Source organism: Opisthocomus hoazin, chromosome 1, assembly GCF_030867145.1.
Source record: "Opisthocomus hoazin isolate bOpiHoa1 chromosome 1, bOpiHoa1.hap1, whole genome shotgun sequence".
Lineage (NCBI taxonomy): Eukaryota > Metazoa > Chordata > Aves > Opisthocomiformes > Opisthocomidae > Opisthocomus > Opisthocomus hoazin.
Genome location: NC_134414.1, coordinates 135,895,203 through 135,916,704, shown reverse-complemented (window position 1 = coordinate 135,916,704; position 21,502 = coordinate 135,895,203). Strand labels below are relative to the sequence as shown.

At 51.8% G+C, this 21,502-nt stretch overlaps 1 protein-coding gene across 2 annotated transcripts in view; it reads right to left on the bottom strand.

Annotated features, from left to right (window-relative positions):
• Positions 1 to 2,154: 2,154 nt before the first annotated feature.
• The window catches only part of VANGL1 (VANGL planar cell polarity protein 1), a 37,621-nt gene continuing 18,273 nt past the window's right edge, over positions 2,155 to 21,502 (bottom strand). Inside the window, exons 4-8 of one of the 2 annotated variants that reach the window (XM_075437110.1) lie at positions 15,344 to 15,477; positions 12,362 to 12,400; positions 11,927 to 12,059; positions 9,690 to 9,924; positions 2,155 to 8,448 (exon numbers count right to left, since the gene is read on the bottom strand). In XM_075437110.1, the coding sequence (XP_075293225.1) occupies positions 8,188 to 8,448; positions 9,690 to 9,924; positions 11,927 to 12,059; positions 12,362 to 12,400; positions 15,344 to 15,477 (802 nt within the window). In that variant the 3' untranslated portion in view covers positions 2,155 to 8,187. The remainder of the gene's footprint in view (positions 8,449 to 9,689; positions 9,925 to 11,926; positions 12,060 to 12,361; positions 12,401 to 15,343; positions 15,478 to 21,502) is intronic. The other variant, XM_075437100.1, reaches the window with a different exon arrangement.

Below are 21,502 nucleotides of genomic sequence, written 5' to 3'. Positions count from 1 at the left end.
GGTTTGAAGCCCTGCCCACCTCCGCAGCCAGATGTTTCATTAAACTATTAATTTAGCTAACAATATTGTATGGTGAGGTGTTGCTAGTGCTTCACAGAAGGTTCTGGAGCCAGTTGCCTACAGTGACAAATCCCTTTCTTAACCCATTTTTTACACCCCGACTGCATGCAGCCCCTTTGCCCCACAGCTCCCCACTGAATTCCCCAAAGCTGATGTTTCCCAAACGTCCGTAACTGTGAGGCCAGGTCCCATCACCTACTGCAGTCAATTGATCTTCTTATGTATTGAACCACCCCTTCAGCCACCAAATACCCTGCCTCAGAGGGTGCTGCTGTGCTGCCTCAGCGTAGACACAGCCTCAAGCCCTCATGGCCGGGAAGGGCACTGCAGGACAGCCATCTCCTTCCCAAGCAATCCCAGGCTGGTGTCTCCCTCAGCCAGAAGGTTCTTACCTCTTGCTCAACATGCCAGCTCCCTCCAAGCGTTGCTTGCTAGCGAAAGGCTCCATCCCCTTTCTGTCGGAGGTTCAGGTCAGTGATACTTAACCCAACGTGGCACCTGAGGGTCCCTCACACCCCAGGGACCCCTGCAACTTCAGTGGAAGACTTGGCCAAGCCAGAACAGCACCCTCAGCTCTGTTGCTGCTGAGCTATGCACCACAGCCCCTTATGATTCAGACAGCTGAGCTCGGGGCGAAGGCCAGGGGAACTGGTCCCTCTGGCAAAGCCTGTTCCTTCCATCAGCTCCCACAACCCACGGCAGGAGAGAAAGTGCCACGGATGGCAGCGAGCGGGTGTTGATTCGGCATCGGCATTAAGCCACAAATGAAACAGGGCATGCTGAACTCCTATGTAGTGACACAACCCTCAACCTTAGGACAAGGCTGATGAGTCCCTTGTCTTCTTCCTGCCAAATTCCTCCTTCTCACAAACCTGTGGCCGGCTCCCACCATGTATTCACCTACACATCTCCCATCCGCCAAGTCAGGTCTTCCTCCGCAGGGCAGGAGGGCACCGGCGATGGCTGCACACCCATCGCGGGCTCGGCAGGGCGGCAGCAGCCGTGTTTCCTCTCCTTCCTGCCCACCCCCAGGAGCTGCACCGCAAACAGCCCAGGGCTGGGCAGTGCCAAAGCACCAGCAGGATGATGGGGACAGATCATAAGCGGAGAGATCAAGGGAGGGCAGGAGGCAGGACCCATCCCAACCCATCCCACCCTTCCTGCTTCCTCTGAGGGCTTCAGTTCAGCACTCTGTAGCCTAAACACACCCATCTGCCCCCACGCAGAGAATCACCCATTTGCATGTTTCTCTCCGCCAGCATTTATACACGAGCTGCTTATCTCCACCACTGTTGCACTCTATTTTTCTCACGGCAGAGCAGCATCCTGTGGATTTTTCCAGCAGCCGAAGCCACCGAGGCGGCCTGCTGGGCAGGGCGCAGCCGCGAGCCCAGGTAATCCCCGCTGAAAAGGGGCTTTCCTGAAGAGCAGGTACCAAAGGCTGTCTAGGTAAGAAGGCTGCTCCCCTGCTTCCTCGGGCACAGCTGCTCAGTCTTTCCGAGCTCTCGGCACGCCGGCGATGGGAACGGGAGGTGGGGAGAGCCACATGCACAGGGGCTGCTGAGGCGAGATCCCGGCACCTTGTTTTAGCAGAGCCCAGGCTCGCAAACACACAAGTGAGGAGCGCTGGCTTCTCCTCCTCTCGCCACTCCTCCTCCCCACCAGATCCAAATAAGGAACTCGACGATGAGTCCTGCACTTCATAATTCGTGTGCAAACTAGGAGAGAAGAGGCAGAAAAACCTGTTCCCACTCCAGTCATGCATCCATGCCCCCCCCAGGTGAATTTGCTCCCCATCATTTGAGATTTCAGGTGTTCAAAGCAGTCACCTACCAGTCTTTCTTCAGGAGTGATAAATGAGTTTACATTTTACTGTGGCAGGGCGGATCTGAGAGGTCTAGAAGGAAGGTGACAAAAAGACAGCCTCAAAAAGGTTAAACCGCATGTTTGCAGGGCCCCTCCCAGTCACAGCTATGGAATGCTTGAAGGCCAGAAAAGCTTTTTTTTTTTTTGTCTGAAAGGATAAGGAGGAGGGGGACAATCAAATCTGGTTTCAGTTTATTTCCAGAATTTTACTGTACAAAATATGCAAAGTGTAAAACGGTTTTACGTTTCAGTTTAAAAACAACAAAACCCCATCCGGCTATAACTTAAGAGAACCCAGCTTGGAACAGAACAATTTACTAGGCTAGACCCACAGTGCATTAATGTCACAGACACCAGGAATTTGCTTACTTAAGTTCACCATTAGAAACGAACAGAAAGACCAGGTACCACCGCAGTTAAAGTCACATGTGCAAAGAGAAGGGGGCAAAAAAAAAAAAAAAGAAATGCTGGTTAGTGTCTATTAATTAGAAAACCCTGGCAAAACCCATCTTACTATACACAGTGTGTAGAAAAAAAGAGTATTACACAGTGATCAAAGGAGGGCGAGGGAAGGGTGATCTCTCCCACTCCCTTCCCCAAGACACGATAACGCTGAATCAAAGAAACAGGCACAGCAGAGTGTAGGATTCCTTCACAGTTCCGCCCGCGCGGGCAGCGAGCCACAGCATCCCCCCGGCACGCAGGAGGCACCCCCAGGCTTCGCCAGCGCTGGCGAGAGGTGCCCGGGAAGCAGCCGGAGGGAAGGATTCCCTCTCCCGCAGGGCAGGGACGGCTGCCCAGGGGGCTTCGGCGTGGTACAGGGGTAAAACCGCAGTCCCTGGGAGGGATGCAGAGGGCTGTGCCGCTGGGGCTGCGGGGACCGGGCTCGGGGGTATCCCAAAGCCATGCGCACCGGTCACAGAGCGGCTGTCGGAAACGGCAACTTTTGGTCATCATTTATCGGAGGCAGCAGCCTGAGCGCAGGAGGATGCATATTCCCGTGGGAGACTACATGGCCCAAAGCCATCTCTTTTACGAGAACAGAAATTTGAGAGGTTTATTTTTATTTTTTTAAATTAAAACACAAAAAACCCCCCAAACAGCTCAATCCCAAGAGCGCTCCCTTCTTAACACAGCCTGGTGTGTTAAGGTGGTAAGTCTTAAAGACTGAACCACCAAGCCTGGCTTGAGGCCTCAGACACGTGTAACGCACGCACACCCATCAGGGAAAGGCGCACGGACAAACCAGCCACATGAGAACGCGGACACCTGCTCACACCTCTCGCCATCAGCTCTCGCACGACGGGGCGGAACCAAGCGCAACTGAAGAGCGGAATCCGGGACCAGACTACAGCATTTTTGCAAGAGACTGCAAAAATTCTGTTTTACCTTCGAAAAGGGCAGATTTACAAGTTTTGGTAAGCAAGATGAAATTGGCTTGAATAGGTTTCCACGTTTAGCACGGCATGGATCTTTCCAGTTTCCTCAGCAGCAAGTGCTGGAAACGAGCACATCTCAAACAAGACTTCGAAGAGATCCTTATGCAGGGCCAACTTCAGAAACTGCTTCCCCACAGCTTTCGGCATACTTGGCAACAGCAGATTCCCAAGGCTTTGCGTGGAGGTTCCCATCCCAAAGGGAAAGGCTCAGAGGCTCCGTGAGGGCTGGGATTGTTCAGGCCTCCCCAAACTTGCACCTTGTCATGAGCTATCCCCAAGCTGCAGCCCCAGCACCTCCCTTCCCAGTGGATGCTTGTTCTGCTTCACTAGGGAACTTCGGGAAAAACAGAGGGCAGGGAGGACGAGAGCCATAGGTGGAGTGACTGAAGTTGCTGGCAGGAAGGTTTCTGGAGGCAGAAGCCAGAGGAACAGCTGGCAGAGGCTGCGATGAGATCTGCCTTTCTCTCCAATATCCCCCTTCAGTGGGGATTGCTCTTGAAGGCACTCAGGACAACCCCAGAAGCAGGAGCTGACCTTACTCGGGGAGCAAGCTGCACCCCACCACACGTCGATGCAGGGTGCATCCCCCCCAGCTCCCGTGCCGCCTACCGGGGTCTGTGGGTGGAATGTCTCCCCTCTGCAGGGTGAGAACCGGTAGCTGCAAGCAGCCCCCTCCCCAGGCTGACCACAGGGGCCCGGAGAAGGACTGGTACGCCATGGAGGGCAGTGCTACAATGCTCACGCTTCAGAGCGCGCTGCCTGCTCCCCTGCCGTGAGCGGGAAAGGAGCCTGAGACCTGGGGCAGCCCCGCAGAGCCTGCTCAAGGACGGCTCCAGCCCATGGCAATAAGGAGCCAACAGATGTAGTGACAACCTTTGCCCAGCCTTAGTTACAGGGCTGGCAAGGTATCAAGGGTCTAGTATCTGCCCCTACACCCCTAGAAGCTGCCAGAAATATGAATCTTTCACTCTTTAGCTATGACAGAGAAAGCCAGCCCTTGTTGAAACCCACAGCCATTTCCATCTGCTCTGCAACAGTTGAAAGTCTTAGCTGCATCTTGTTTTGGAAAAATCTCAGCACAGCTTTGGATTTAGGCTGTAATGAGTCTGAGAGCAAAACCAAAGCCTTTAAAGTCTGAGAAGCATACTTGACAATCACAGGAAAAACATCAACATGGAAGAGAAAAGTGAGGCAACACCTCTCCTGGCCAGGCAACACAGCACCCTGTCGAATGGTTCAGCCTTTAGTGAAGATGCCCAGTCCAAGGAACACGGTCAACTTCATGACAAACAGGGCTGTCTTATAAACCACTTGAATGCTAAGAAAAACCCCAATTCCCAGCCAGGTACAAGCATCCAGGCTGGGAGAAAGGAGGGAGAATATGTGCAAGGTGACAGCGCAGGACAGGAGAGGCACTTGGAGGAAAACAGCCTGCGCTTGGCTGGCAAACCCTACAAGCCTTATTTATGCTCCGCTCTTGGAAAACTCTGCAGCAGAAAGGACTGGAGGATTTGGATCAGAGCTTCATTCCCTGTAACTAGATTCTTACTCATTAGCTGGCTATAAACAGAGTTAAACAAACCAGTCTGCTCTCACCACTCAGTATTTTTATACAGAATATGAATTCTTACAGATGCCACAGATTCATCTGTGCATCTCAAAGCACTTGATGACAAGTTGAGTTCAGCCTCACAACACCCCACTGAGGTAGGTATGACAGTGGTCCCGATTTTGCATGGAGAGGGGAAACAAGGGAGATCCTGAAAAACAAAATGTCATACACCCCCCCACACACCCCAAAAACCCAGGGAATACTCAGGGGTCCCGATTCCTCTTGCAGTCTGCCCTCACCCCTAAGCAGGTTGCATCTCTGAAGAGACCATCTGCGAGGCCAAGTCCGCTCCATCAGACTTCATCAGGCAAAGCATTCACGCTGCTGAATGAGGGAAGAGCGTTTAATGCAGGAGTTGGCTCCCGTTGGCAGACCCAGAGCGAGCACGCGCCGCTTCCGGCTGGTTCTCCATGTGTTCAAGGATTTAACACAATTAAGACATGAGTTTCCTGAGCAGATACTGTCCGACAACACCCCTTGATGGGGATGGAAAAGGAAAGGGGAAGAAAATCCTGGGAAAGTAAGAAAGTTTTGCAGAGGTGCCTGTGAGAAGGTGCTCTCATGCACACGGCACACCCAAGCCTCCGGCAAGGTGGTTCTTGTTCTGGCTTCACAGAAACGAGCCAGATCAGCCACAGGCAGCAGCCTCCACACAGGCCCAAGTGCTCCACAGTCTCCCAAGCTACTCCCGGTCTCTCCCACCTTGCTGGTTATGCACATCACAAAAGCCAGATACAGGCATCTTCAGGAGAGCCAAACGTGAGGATACTATATGCCCCCCTCCCTTCTTTTTCTTGTTTTTAAAAAAGGAATAAAACAACCTATCTTCTTCAAAACAAAACACTGTGAAGGCCACAGTAAATAAAGGAGTCCCCATACAGACTACCAGCAAGCCTGACCTAGAAAGACACCCAAACACTAAGTTTAGAGAAGGGAAAACTCTACCTACTTCCCATCCTTTAAGGGACATGGGCACGATCCCATCGTGTGCCGTGCCACCTAGTTTCTTCACAACCATATCTGGCACATCACATGGAGAAGACAGGATGCAGGTGACTACCACGCACTTGTGAGAACGGTACAGGAGACTGCAGGGGTCACTTGGATGGGGAATCACCACTTCGGATCCTCGCTCACCGGGGTGCTCCCTCGATCCCAAGAGGACTATCTGCAGGTGCTGCTGGACATGCGGCTCCACTGCTGCTGAAGCTGGAAGAGGCTGGACCCCCCCACGCTGTCCCCAGCCTCCCTGCTGAAGGTGACTAACCCCCCCCACCAGCGTGTGGTGGGCACCAGCCAGCCCACACCAGCCGTGCCGTGCAGGACTACCAGAGCCCCACTCTTAGCTCGGCCACCTTATGCTGGTGGGAGCATGGAGGCAACCCCACAAGCTGCTGGAGGAGCCCAGGGAAGGCCTGGGGAAGTCCAAAGGGAGCAGGAGGGGCTGTCACAGCCCCGCTTGGAAGACGACGCACCCTGCCAGCAAAAGGCACTGGCTTACACACCTCACTGAACTGGGGCCTCTGCGTTAAGACATCCATATGGAAGGCAGGTCAGATCCTGCCCGACAGAGATACTTGTGTGGCAGAACGAATCGAGTGTTTGCATTCACACACGCAAACCCACCGCCACAGAGCCGGGGTGTCCGGGAGGGACCTGACTGAAGGCAGGTCACTGCCAGCCTCGGAGATGGCTCCAGAGCCACGCGATGCCCTGTGCCGGCAACCAGGCTTCAGACACCAGTCCCGGCTCACCGTTAACAGCAAACCTTTCAAACTCTGCAGATCTCAGACAACAGAAGTCACACACGAAAGCTGCACTGATGGACAAAGGCGGCCTTACAAACCAAACAGCAATTTAAGGGCCACGCATCTCTCGCGGGAGCACACCCTGGCACTGAGCAGAAACTCCCACAGTACAGGAAGGCCAAGAAAGGCAGGCAGATTTTCCACATTCAGACATAGTTTGGCATTTCTTAGCTATAGCTGAAGGCGTACGGTGGGGAAGGACACACTGCAGTGTTTCCAGAGCGCAGCAGCTCTCCAAAGCAAGTGCACACGGCAGCGGTCAGCCCTTCCCTGGCTCCTCTCCTCAAGGAGGGAAGTGCTTTTGCCCACCCTTCCTCCAGACGCTCCTGAGGCCGGCTGGAGAGGGAGGGGTGCATTTCTGCCTGCACCCCCCTCCCCACCAAAGAGGCTGTCAGACACAGGGAGGCTCTGTGATTTATCTGAGGAGGAGCCAGCTGCTTACCTACCCCGTCCCAGCGCGAATACGCAGCCCCTGCAGGTGCCAAAGGCAGCGGCAGTAAGGCAGACCCCGAGGGGACCGCGGCCGGACGAAACACATTCAGCAAGCCGGACAGAATGGGACAGAGACGGGGAGCCCCGGGAGTGCCCGGCTGATGCAGGCAAGCAGCAGAGAGGGCAGCAGGTGAGAGGTAACAGGGAGCTGCGTCACGCAGAACAGTTTCATGAACAAGCACTGTTCAAAAGAAAAGAAACAAAACAAAACCAACAACTGGAGAGCTGCAAGATGGGCTGATCCAGCTGAAGACAGGCAACTTCAGAGGCACGGGGAGCAAAACCATAGAACTACGCTCGCACAGGTCCAGCACTGACAGGAGAGGGCAGAAGGATGGGAGGAGAAGAGTAAGTCCTCAGTCTGCAGGTTAGGCGGCTCACAGAAGCAGCCCTCTCACACCCGTCCTTCGATACCCTCTCCTCGCCGAGTGAGGGGGGACTGCAACCCCCCGGCCCCGCGCAAGCGGGTTTCTGTAGCGGGGAGGCGAGCAGCGCGCTCTCACAAACAGCTACAGGTGGCAAAAGCGGAGAGGCAAAAGCGCAGGCGCGCGCACAGCGTAAGGCAGCGCTCCAACAGAAATACCGACGTTGCAATCGTGCGGAGAAAAGAGCGCGCGTGAGATTTACAGTATGCCTGGAAATGGGGGTGGGGGAACGAGAGAAAAAAAAAAATCTGTTCTGTCTCCAAGGCTGAGCTAACCGAGCCAAGTCACCCTGTCGCCTCTTAAGATATTTCTTTCTAGATAAGATATCCAAACTCCCCCCCTCCCCTTTCCAAATAAAGTGCAGATGGTCAAATATTACTGGTCCATCATCTGCCAGTTTCAGTCAGCATTGGGGAAATTAAACCCGAAAGCACAATATTAAAAAAAAAAAAAAAAATCCCCAAACAACCCACCCTCGAAATCCCTTAGACTGAAGTCTCAGACTGTAAGCGGAGGACAAATTTATGAGATTTAGGGTCTATGAACTCTTCAGAGAGTTTGATGAAGGGGATTTTCTTCACATTAACAACAAGGCTGAAGTCCAAGCACTTGAGGACAAAAACAACGCCGTCTTGTAACCCGCTTGTAACCGCCTCCTCGCTGACAAGCGTCCACTGCTTGGAGAACCAGCGATCCCTGTCGTACTGGAGGGTCGGGCCTGAGTTGAGGTAACGCTCCAGGAATGCCTGCCGAGAGATGGACACATTGTCAGCGCCAGCCCCACGTCGACGCTCTCTTCCCATCCCCAGACACAGCTCCGCGAGCACAGGCTTGCCACGCTGCGAACTGTTTCAGCTGCCATGCTTCAGGAGACATCCTCTCCCCAGTCCCTCCCAGCTCTTCACAGGCCAGGAGCAGACACAACCACCAGGAGATCCTCTTCCAGTCCATCCCAGCAAGGTTTCAAAGTTATAGCCCCGACTCCTGCAGTCGGCACTGCCGTCCAGCCACTGCTCAGTAGAGCAGAGGTCATTTGTCCTCTACCATCCCCATAACCCACCCCAAAATGGCAGTCCCAGACAGGCAGATGAGGCAGCTGGCCCTGCCTTCTTCAGGCCAAGTTAAGGTGGAAAGCAGAGGTTTCCACGTCTGCAGGCTGACTGAGGCTGCAAAACTGAAAGCAGAACTGGGAACGCTGTTTGATGTCGCTTGTGTTTAAAGCCTCCTTTGCAACCTCAGCAGCAGCAGAACCCCCCTTGCACACCTGGGCGAGGTACCAGGTGGACCCCAGTGAGAGGGTGCTAGGTCCCATCTTTTGACAGCATTTCTGCTCTTAGCGTAGTAAGTCCTGGGTAAATGCCCAGGAGTAAGTTTTCCATTTCTAACCCTCCTCTGGTATTGTGGGGTATTTTTAGAAGGGTAGGGGGAGAGTGGGAAGGGGACCGTGTGACCCGTTTCCCCCACCATTCAGTCCCTCCCCACGTCTGCAAATCAACAGTCACAGCCAGGGCGCGAAGCAGCAAACTGACTTTTGACCAAGCGGCTCACAAATTAGAAACACTCTCAGACAGACAGGGATTTAGGTGATAATTAGAAGAAGTCCAAAATGCAGCACTGCAGAAAGGACAAAAAAAAAAAAACCCAATAATGGTCCTTTGCAGGCTGCCACCTGCATCGTGCTGCTACTGTGAGCCAGCTGGAGGAATTCCCTGTGACTCAAGGCCACCGTCTTGGACACTTCTCTGGGACTCCCTTTGCTGAACAAGATGGGAGCACAATCATCTCACAGGAACTTTTAGATAAAGAGAGACAGAAGATGCTGTAGAGGAAACGTTACTTCACGACCTGATGCAGCCTACAACGCACTGATTGTATCACAGACAGCAACTATGGAAACCTCTGCTCAGCTCCCCCGACAATGCGTGCACACGCAGACGTGCCATCCCTTTCTCCTTCCTTCCTGCACCAACGTCAGAGAAAGCATTACCTTTGGTGTCATGTTATTGGTGATGCAGAAGGCCAAATGTTGCAAGATGCTCTCCATGCTGTGGTACTGCTGCTGGCGGGTGGTGCGAAGGTACTTCTGCAGAGCTCTTGCCATGGAAGGGAAGATTGCCTGGGCTGCTTCTCGGGGGTCCATCATCTCTCCTGGAGCTTTCTGCTGTTCCTCTACCTGGAGGCGTTTGATGTGAGTGAAAGCCTCCTCTACTGCAACCACAAGCCTGCAGAAGAGAAATCAGAACAGCAAGAGTCACAACAGGAGAGGTAGCAAGGGTCTGTAGTTAAGGCAGAGCCTGGGAGTCAGGATTTACAAGCTCCTATTCCCATCTCTGCCACTGACTCACTGCCTGCCATCAGACAATTTACCTAAAATCTTCTCCACTGACAGCGTGAGGGGCACACAGCAGCTTTTCTTTCCTTGCCCAAGCCATTCAGCAGCTGAGGGTCGTAAACCAGGATTAAGACTTTATAAGCCTGAGCATCATGCTTAGTTCTGCCAACACAGCATAAACACCAGCGACACGACCCAAACAAGACACAGCTGCCCTTGCGTTTAACACACATCTCTGAAAACAACAGTTCCAGCACACAGTACCGCAGCGTGAAGCACGAGGACGGGGAAGGGGTCAGGAAGCGGCTGGCTATAAACCAGCACGACCCGGGACACCGACTGCTCCGTGACTCTGTGCTCACAGGCTGCAGCCTGCTCCGATTTACACCAACCGGGCACGGACCTCGTGCTGCTGGACGACTGCTCTGCGCCCCTCCACTGACCAGCGCCGGGGCTCCCGCCTTCGCTCCCAGCGCTGCAGCCAGAGACACCCTCTGCGAAACATTCCTGTGTGGGCACAGGTGAGCAAACACCGAGACCGCACCACAAAAAGGCAAACAGATGCCAAACGACACTTGCAAGTTAGCCCAGTGCTAACAAGTGAGGGGCTACGCTGCAGTGAGTGAGCAAAAAGCAACGATAATGGAAGAGTCACCCAGCAGAACTCTTCTGCCCCTCCAGCGAGGACTTTTCACACCAGATTTCCACTCGAGTCACCAACTACCGTCCACACTGCCCTCACACCCGAAGCACCTTAAAGCCAGGGGAAGCTGCCTCACAACAAGCAGAGCCATAGCGTACGGCATTCAGGCTACACATGAGGAACAGCACGAGAAGCCCTGACCCCTGCCCATTTTTTTTAATTTGACTTGGGGGAGGTGGGGGGAGGAAATCAGTTTCTAATCTCCTCGTGTCTTTTTGTTAGAGCTCTGACCTTTCTCCTTTGAAACATCTGGCCTGGTCTTCTAGTGACTGATGGTTTTCCTCTGACTAAGCAGCTGTTCCAACCAACTCAGCAAGCGAGATGTGGCCAAGTTAGGATCCTACACTGCACGGAAAGGGAAGTTTAAGTTCCTATTGCTCCGAGGCTGGAAAAGAGCCCAAAAGACAGCGGCTATGGAGCACAGGTCAGACCGAAGCAGGCTATGGGGGGACACTGTGCCAGCACTTTCCCAATGAAATATAAACTGCCAAAAGAAAACACAAAACAAGCCAGCTCCTTCCAGTTACGGCACATTCCTTCCAAACACAGCTCAGCTCAGGGGTGCCTGGCCATAAGCAACTTGCCTCACACTGTTAGGTATGTTAGCTACAAACTGTAATTAGGCTCCGGAGCAAACAAAGGCACTACCTTGGGTCACTTCAACAAAGCATCAACTCTGCAGCCTAAGCGTGACTGGCAGAAAACATCGCTGTGTTCCAAACAAAATGCAACCGCGTCTTTCCTCCCCGACTCATTGAAAAGGGCAGTCAAACTGCTCCTTTCAGTTGACTGCAAACATAAATATTCCCCTTGCCCACGAACAGGCAACACCAAGTGCTTCACCGATCCTGTCCCTAGGTTACTTGAGCTGGTACGACAAGCCTGGGCATGGGGGAAACAAAGCGATTTCCTACAGCAAGTAACTACACATTTGTTGAGAACTGACTGTTCCCTAATCTGTGACACTGCCTTAGCTGATGTGGAATAATATGTGAGCTCTGCTTCATGCATGTTCTTCAGATAATTCCAGTTGCACGCTGTCACTGTCCCTTGTGCATCTGGGTTTCATACGCTTCTTGACTGTGACGGATTTACAGCCAGCCCCCAGCCCTCAGTCACGGGTCCTCCCGCTCGTCAGGCTCGGCAAGACCCCCGCGACAGAGCGGCACCCGGGAAGGGACAGCTTTACCTCGCACGGCGTTTTTTCACCCGGCGCTCGTGGTCAGCCTCTTCGTAGTAGAGCTCGTTGTGACTGGAGTCCCTGCGACGGGCCGCGGCTGCAATCATGGCGCGGGACTGCCCCGAAGCATTGTTACCTGGGCCTTTGGGAGGCGAGGACGAGTGAAAAGGAGACAAGAAACATGGTGTTACTGCCACAGGACTGGGGCTGGGACAGACCAGCACCCCACAGCATCCGTCACAAGTGCTCTGTGGCTCCAGCCTTCCCAGCCAAGGCCGTAAACCCTTCCCTGGTCCTCAGGAGCTCCGACAGAAACCCCGCTAGACAGCACAGGCTTGCAGAGGGGGCTTTGGCTTGCGGTTGAGGGAAGTTAGTCGGGATGAAGGATCTCACACAACACACACAAAGGCAGAGTGAGGTGCACATGCCAAGGATGCAACTTACCGCCCATTATATATGTTTTCAGTTTGAAGGCAAAGGCAGCTGGAACACACCACGTTTCAGCAACAAGACAGTGTGAGAGCACAAGAAGTGAGGAGTTGGAAAGAGGAGAAAGACAAACACAAGAACATCATGAGACATGGAGATGAATGAACGAAAGCCAAACTCCAGACAGTTACACGCAGGGAGGAAACGCAGGATGCAGAGGCAGCAGCGTCACCTCTAGACAAAGCACAGGTTTTTCCAGAAGGACAGATGCCATCAGAGCAGCAGTCCTGCAAGAGGGCAGACTGGGGTCTATATGCGTAGTAGCTCCTCAAGGCTCTCAGAGCAGCACCTGTCATTAGTGCTTCTGTGGCTGTTAACAGATCCTACACAGCTACAGGAACAGGGAAGCTGCAATCTGCTCTGTAACACCCGGTTGAGCGACAGAGCTGTCTTCTACAGGACCTTAAGATGCAGTAGTCGGTTCTGCGGCTCCCCCACGAAGCTCACAGCTCTGGCTGTTTGGGCAAAGAGGGGAAAAAATATTGCTCCTGAAGAGTCTACTAACTCTTCTATCCAGACAGAGGACAGAGGGGGGTCTACCCAGAGGGAAAAAGGAAGAGTCTAGGACTGTGTCCAAACCACCAAGAGCCGCCTTCCTGACTAACTGCTCTGAAAGCCCACACTCTCAACTGGCAGTGGTTACGGCCAATCAATTGCACAGACATGCTTAAAATTGTTCTGCTCATGCAAGGGCAACTTTTTAATTTTTTCCTAAAAAGCACAAAATGGATTCCAAGACAGAAGCCTGAAGCTCAGCAGTAGGAAGGACAAGTATTCACATGGACAGCTTCTTAAGAGTCTAAACACTTCAGGCTTTGTTTGACAGCCCTGAAATGGAAGATATGACTCAAGGGAGGCACTAGCTCCCAAATTTGGGTTAGAACTGTAATTTGCCTCCTTGACTAGGCCTGGCGATGAAAATCCTGGTTTCGAAGGTAAGCCTCCCCACTCTGTATGAGAGAGATTACAGCAACATGCTCTTCCTTGCTGGCTGCTCCCATATCAAATACAAAAGCTGCCAACAAATTAGGCTGCCTTAATAGCATTACTGTCTTTTCACATGTTGGGCGTAAGAGACTGTCAGGATGCCAAGGTAAGCTGCAGCCAGAACTACGCTCTGCTTTGTAAAATGGATGGGAATCTTCTTAAGGACATGCCTCTAAGCCTGAGATTTCCACGTCCACAAAGGCAGCGGCATTGCACAAGGAACAGCCCAGGGAACCAGTACGGCCCCGGAAGGGAAGGCACGAGTTCTCAGGCCCTGGCAGGCTCACGAGCTTCACGCTTGGAAAGGCCTGCCAGCCACATCTGGAGCTTGCTTCTGGTTCCTTCTCTTCCACCAAACAAAGTTTTGTGAGCTAGCAGCTCCTAAGCCACTACCACTACCAGCCGGGCAGTTTTTCCTCTGAGCTCGGGAGTGCCATCGTCCCAGCAGACCCTGCCGCCTCCTGCAGAGATGCTGCAGCGCAGGAGAAGACCAGCCAGCCAGCAACCAGAACGGCACGTCCTGCCGCCAGCCTGGCGGGATCGGGAAGCCCTCCCTTTCCACACATCAGGCCTCATGGAGAGTGGGCAGCTGGAATGAAAGATCTCACCTCTAGAGAAGTGCAGACCAAATCCGTCTGCTTCCCCTCTCCAACTCAACTCATGCTTTCCCATCCGAGAGCTTCTTCTCCCCAGGCAGCAGGGGACACAGGATGAGCAAAAGCCTGACCCTTTCCCTCCCCCCTGCTTCCCTTCGCCCTTCCTCTGTCAGGACGGGGACACCTCACTGTGAGGATCCAAACCTCTAATTAATTTTATGGACTTGCCAGTGCTGCATCGGATCTGGGGAAATACATAGAATACAGTCTTTAAAACTTCTGAAGTCACCAAAAATGCAAAAAAATCAAATAAAAACAAACCCTTAAGGCACTGAAGCTTTGTTGAAGGCAAAACAATCACGTCTCATGTTTTCCCATGTGACAGATATTCTTCATATTTTGGTCTCCACACCCTGCATGCAGAGCCACCTTGCCCAGCTAAGTCCCTGCAGTCCCTTCTCCCTTCCAGCTCTCAAAGCCTTTCAGTACTAACCTATCCATGGGCGAGACGTGCCTTACCGCATCTTGTCACAAGACTTCAGCCATCCTTCACCACACAAGCTTCCCTCCACCACTTCAGCTCTTCCATCAAAGGAATGCGCACTTCATGCGGGCTGTGATGGCTGGGCACACCCTGCTTACCCAGCCTAGCTTTCACTGATAGGGTCTAAGAATGCCAAATGATTAAGCCTAGTTTTCACTGCTCTCAGTGTCTGCAGGGATCCACCCGTCCATCCTCCCACAGGCTTCTTTCGAACCCAAATGTTTGAAACAGGTTTGTAGAATGGCAAAGCTCAAGGGGGGTAGTTATCCATCTCTGAATTTCCTTGAACTGCTTAGCATCGGGATGACCTGGGAGCATGGCCACGCATAAGCCAGGCACAGCTAATTTACTGCTCAGGCTGCTGCTTCTTCCCACACCGGTATCAACCTCCTTCACTCTCCTGAAGGCTGCCTGGGGAAGCGGCACGGTAAATGACTGGGGAACTCGTTTAGATTAAAAGTTGTGTTTATTGTACCAGCAGAACCAGGGAGATGACCCAAGGGTGACCAAAAGTCGAGGCTGCCTAGAATAAGCAGTGGTGCCGAAAAGTGCTTGTCAAGCCACGTAATATTTAAGCCTGGCCCAAAACTTGGCCGTTTCACCTGGCAAAGACAAAAGCCTTATTGTGGGCTAAGCACATCTGTAAAGTCATCTGGAACCGGCAAACTCAGCACTGTTAGAAAGATTTCCAGCAAGAGACAAGCATTTGGCAAAGCAAAAAGGTGAGAATGTGTGCATAACAAAGCATAAAGCCAACCCAGCCCTTCCCCATCCCACCCAGTCTCAGAGCCTGCATTTCACCTCACCTACCATCAACGTTGTAGACTTTCAGGCCAGCCATGTGCTTGGCTGCACGGGATTTGGAGGCTGTTAACAAGGCTGGGTTGTAGACTGTGAAATCTTTGTAGTAATTTTCCAGAACCACCAGTGCAGCTCGCTGGATGCTAGGCAAAAAAAAGAAAAAAAAACACAAGACAAAACCCCCCAAAATGCAACAAGTTATTTTGTTTCCTTATAACAGAAAAAACAGAAGAAATAGCCACATCATTTGAAACAGGGTTGTGACGCCCACTGAATTGTGCAATGCACAGAATATTAATTACTCTCTCTCGGACCTGAAATTTCATTTGAGATGCCAGATAGAAGTCCCTGCCCTCACCTCAACAGGAGGATGACAGGAAATCCCTGCACAAGGGCAGCACGTCAACCGAAGCACTAAGCTGCCTGCAGTGTGGGAAAACACAGCAGAGGAGCTCAGCCGGCCTCAGCAGCGGGGCGGCTGCGGCGCAGAGACCCGGCCCAGGCTGCAGATCAGAGCACCGCGCTGGTTTTGCTGCAACTGGCCAGCCCAGATGCAGGGACCAGCTCAGGATGGATGCTTTCCCCTTTGAGTCATTTTCAGCCGCACCTTGCAGCTCCTCAGATCTCCTCCATCCCAGCGCTGACAGAAGCCCAACCTCTTCAGCTTTCACAGCAAGATAAGATCGCTGCCCGAGGAGTACGGCTGGCTGCCGGAGAAGGGATTACCAAAGTACTGCTTGTTAAATCCCAGGCAAGGGACAGAGTAAGGAGCAGCGATGCTCCCTCCCTCCCTTTGAAGGGATGCCTCTACATAAAATGATGACACACGGGAGCAAAACAGCAAAACAGCACAAGCGCCAGCAGCAGGAAAGGCTCAACCCAGAGGTATCTTCCTCTGCAATCATTTCGACAACGGAGAGATATGTCTGTAGGCACTGCTACTAACAAACAGGACAGTATTTCAAAACAAGCCAGAAGTATGGTGCTTAGAAAAAGCCAACACACACACAGGATCTAGGATGCAGCTCTCTCCGCCCTGCTCTGGCTCCACGCCCCAGCACGGCGTCTGGCTGGCAGTAGCGTTCTCTGCAAATCACCAAGATCACCGATTCAGCCAGCTGGAGTTTGCCAGGAACCCACGTTTAATTTCATTTTGAACCCACAAAAATTATGAAGGAACTGCCAACACATTTGTTGCCAGTTAATTGCAAAGTTCACACTTACCAACGTAGCCTCTCCTGAGGAAAGCAACCAAGCATTCTCACACATGTTACAACATAGGAAGAAAACATTACGAGGACGGTAGCGTGGGAAAATAAGACACGAACAAATTAAGACCTAAATTCAGTTCTCAGCAACTGAATCTCACCAACTCAACGTGTGCTCCCAGAGGAACAATTTAAATTTTCCTGTGCCTTGTGCTAATATTAAACTTCTGCATCGCAGCCCAGTAATTTAAACCGGCACACACCTTCTGCCACCCTCATTCTCCAGCTGCCCCCCTCCCACCGATCAGCGAATTAAGCATAGATGCCAGCCCATTCATGAGATTCTGAGAAAGAAGAACAAACCCAGACTTGTCCACTGTGTATCTTCACCAGTCAGTATTATGGTACAGCGCCATATATTTCATTAGCTGTGTATCTTTAAGATGATGAATTTAGCTTTTGAAGCAAATTCCATCTTTAGGACTGTTTGATGGGGTCTTCTGCACCCAGCCAGAGTATCTTACAGAAGCCGTACTTTTCAGGTGCCGGTCGTACTTTTCAAGTGCCAGTCCTTCATATTTCCTCATATCAGGTCTGTTAAAAGCAACTCCACTTCAGCACTCGGCTACTGATACGGAATAAAAAGCCACTATTTAATCAAGGAAATAATCTTCCTTTAATGAAGTAGTACAGACTGACCCACTGCCACACACATGTAGGCACTGAGACAGAACAAGTGAAAGCCAGTTTATTTCTCCCTGCCAAACTTCTTTTATGAAATTCTGTTTTTAAGCTGCAGCAAAGTCACAGTAGAAATCAGAAGTCATCCAGCAGCAGCACGTATTCCCCTTTCTGACTGCATTCAAACATGACCAAATTTTTCCATGTCTGCTTCCCAGAAAGGTAAAACTCCACAGAGTTTCATCTCAAAATGCAACATTTGGAAAACTAGGATCAACTGAAAACAAGAGGATAAAAATGAACAGAGTTATACTCTGCCAATACACTGTGCTCATTTCAGGCAGCACTGGGACTTCGAACCCAGCAGTGGGAAGTGTTTGGGAGGTGCTCCATTGACCAGCTAGCTCTATTAGGACAAAGCACAATGCATCACAGGAGAGAATAATTTATTTTAATACCTACACATTTTCCCTGGACCCCACAGAGAATGTTATCATCAGGATGCCAGCTTTCCCCACCCACTACCCCTTCCACCCCCTCACTAAACAACCGACCCCACCAATTCATCGGCACACGCACCCAAACTCCAAACACAATAAAGCTTTTACGCTGCAATAAGCAACCATCGCTGCTCTGAAACTTGAAGTCCAGCTATTTTTTGCTGATGCAAATCCAGTACAGGCTCAGTTCTGCATATGAGATACCCCAACCACACAGAGGGTCTGCTCTTTCAGCAGAGAATTGCAATCAAATATCGGTTTCCTAAATTCTACCAGCCCATTTGTGTCTCCCATGCAGTCCATCCTAAGCACAGCAGGTTAGGAAGACAGCTGGAATGCAACTCTTCAAATTCTTTTTTAAAGAAAAAAAACCCAACAAACCAGGATTAAAGAGAAGATGCTGCGGACAAGAAAATGAGAAGGGTCACAATGATTAGCAAGAGGGAGGACAAGGCTGAATCGGAGCCTTCTGGGCTGTGTTGCTCATCCTCTTCGCCCACATCAAGGGGAAGCCTCACCCTGCACAGCGCAGGGCAGCCGGCCCTGCCCCGCGCCGGAGCTGCAAAGCAACAAGGACCCCCCCGACCAGGCACAGCCACCTCAAGCCCAGCAGAAAGGGATCCAACGCACTTGTGCAGCACCGCGGGCAGGGAGGCAGGTAACTGCAAGCAAACAAGCACCCAGGGCAGCCCTGAGGGGCGAGCAGGAGCAAAGCAAAAGGCTAAGGAAGCCTGTAGCCTCCCAGCAGAAAATCATTTTTCCGGGACTTTCCGCTGCAGGGCAGACCCTCTGCTGCCTTGCGAGGAAGCCGAAGGGGCCGCAGCAAGCCGCCTCTCCACCCACACGCCGGCTCCGACGGGAATGGAAACTGGCGGTCTTCCCGGAGCCCGCATTCGCTGGGAGCCCGCTGCCTTGCGGCGGTGCCTTGGAGGAGCTCAGCACCACGCCGGTCACCGCATTCGCTCACCCCGCGCTCCAGCGAACTGGGGCTGTCCTCGCCTTCACCGTTTTAAAAGAATGGGGAGGGGCAGGAATAAAACGAACAGAGTTTCCATACTTCACTGCCTGCTGGGAGAGGGTCAGAGCAGGATCCTCCTCATGTCCTACGCAGTAGATCTGGCAGCCAAATGTATTTCAGGCATTGTAACAAACTACCAGAACGCAGAAAAGCGGATAAGGACATGACAAGCATTTTCATGCATCAGTTCAGACTCCAAAAACCTATGACATAAGGGGGAAAAAAAAACCCAAGCCAACTCTTGCACAGGCCAGTGACCTCACAGAAACCCAGTTTTCCTTGTAGGCAACATCGGTAAGGCTCTACACTTTGTTGCTTTGCATTTTATGTGGTTGGAGGGTTGCTTTGTTTGTTTTTTCTTTTTTCCTAATTATTATTATTACTACCCTGAGGAAGGCCATGTCACAGCACGCTGCCAACCAGGAAAGCAAACAAGCAAATCCAACAGAAGCAGAGGGTACCTCCGTGGCATTTGGCAGCAGAGAAATGCAGTCCTTTACAAACAGTAATGAATTAACTTTTACAGGGCAGCCAAGGAAGCTGAGGAGGGGACTATGTCACAAAGGCAGCAAATATTGCTAATTTCTTTTTCCTCTCCAAAGGTAAGTCAGCAACAGTTTTGCCTGAATTCTAGCTGGGATTTTGATATTGGACATCTTGCCATGGTCTGTAGCTCGGAGACCATTCTGGCTTTGTATCTGCGACATAGCTACACCAATACTGAAACTGGCTTTTTTTTTTTTTTAGAGGATTTCCAGGAAAACAAGCCAGTGTTATACTGAAGCAAAGAATAAGCAGAGAACCCTGTTTAAATAATCAAAATACTGGCTTTGGGCCCTGCTGGTTTATAGAAAAATGGTTTTGAGTTTCCTGAAGTGGTGGGAAAGCATTATCGAAGAAGAGAATTAGGAAAGGAAAAAAAAAAAAAAAGACTGAAGCCAAACCCCTATGTTCAGAGTCACCATTGGGCACATGAGGGTCAAACCCAGCAGGCTGCAGCAGCCATCATTCACGTGGTTGCAGCAGTTTCACACTTTCCTGCTCAGCTAGAAACATAGCCCATCAGTACTGTACCAACCATCACCTTGACACTGCTAATCATCGAAGGCAGAGGAGTGCCTCCTGCTTTTGCAACAGATACAGATATAAACACACACTCAGGAGGAGCTGCTTGCTCCCAGAGCACCCACTTCCTACCTTGCTATGGATGCAGACCCTGTAGCAGAGTTCAGGGTGAGCCGCACACCTACAATCCACAGAGGCACTCGGAGAGGCCTGATGACTGCTGCGCTAATTGAGGGCTGAGGGCAGACGAAGCCTAGGGTTATTTAATCAAACAGTTCCCAACACAGACTCCTCTCCTCCAAACAACTTTTTTTTTTTGTACATTCTCCAAAACAGACACAGCATCAAAACAAGTCAAGGTCTCTGGGCACACGAAATATATGCCACAATATATGCTGGGAAGCTGTGGCACCTCAGAATGAAGCTGAGCAAGGACTGCACGAAGCAACCTTCCATGCAGAGCCGGCTTTGCCTCACTGGCTGTCTCCAGCCTACAACTGCGTCAAGCTTGTCTACTGCAGGAGATGCTGAGGTCTCCTGGAGTGGTGAGCCTCTCATCCACAGCACTTCTTCCTTTCTAGCAGCGCTGTCAGCTCACACCTAACAGGCTTGGTAAACTTCTGCACCTTCCCAGATGCAGCCTACAATCACATCTCCCTTCCAGCAAACCCCTTCCTTCAACACACTCTTGCTAGGCGCAGAGCTGGGGCTTGATCTCCTGGTCCTTCACCACACTTGACTGCTCTTCCAACGCAAAGTCACCAGGACCGAAGTCTTGGAAATAAAACTGCAAACAGACAAGTGAAATTAAAATGATTCCCACACCAACATCCCTACTGAAAGCGGTTACAGAAGGTATCTCCACCACCCTCTACACAGACTCGCTACCTGGCTCTGCCTACCCCAGCTGGGGTAGAGGCCAGCACAGCTGTCCAGAGCGATGCTCCCCGGACAGCGCTGCCATCCGAGGACCCATCTCCTGAGAGCCTGAGGAGCACCAAGGACGCGGTGCTCCCTGTTCTTCCCAAGCAGCACCTCGAAGCAAGGCTCCTGAGAGGGCCGAGGTCACGCAGCAATGCTTCGCAGCGCTGGCAGCAGCACCAGTGCCTTAGCTACGGTTTGTCCTCTCCAGTAAACAGAGCCAGAGTCGGATCTTGGCAGAGATGCCAAGACAAGGAACTTCTGCAGCTGTGGCCAAACCAGCAGAGCAGAAAAATGCCTTTTGATCGTTGTAACTACAACGGCATTTCGATTTGGTAGAGTCAAGAGAACAAGACCGCAGCCCCGAGGAATAGGACACTTTTTCTTGTCAGACAGCCACAACTGAAGTCTCCACTCGGCTAAGGCAGGCAAGAGCAATCCTCTCCCTGCCTGGAACCGGCACCAGGCGACAGAGACACAGCGAGTTTGTTTTAGATACCCAACTTCTGGCATTTGGTCAGGCAGGGCAGAGCATTGGCAGGGTCAAACCTTTATCGGAGTAGGAAAGGGAACCTCAGCGTAGTAACAGGTTGTCACTGTGATGGCAGCACGGCTGCTGTCCCCAGGGAAGCCAACATCCATCCATTTATGGTGCAATTTATATAGAACCCAAGCACACTCACAGGGTTTGTCCCAGTTTTGCAGCAACCAGTCCCCATCTGTTCTCTCCCCTCCCAGCCTTTTTATAATAAAAATAAAAAGCCATGAATTTAAG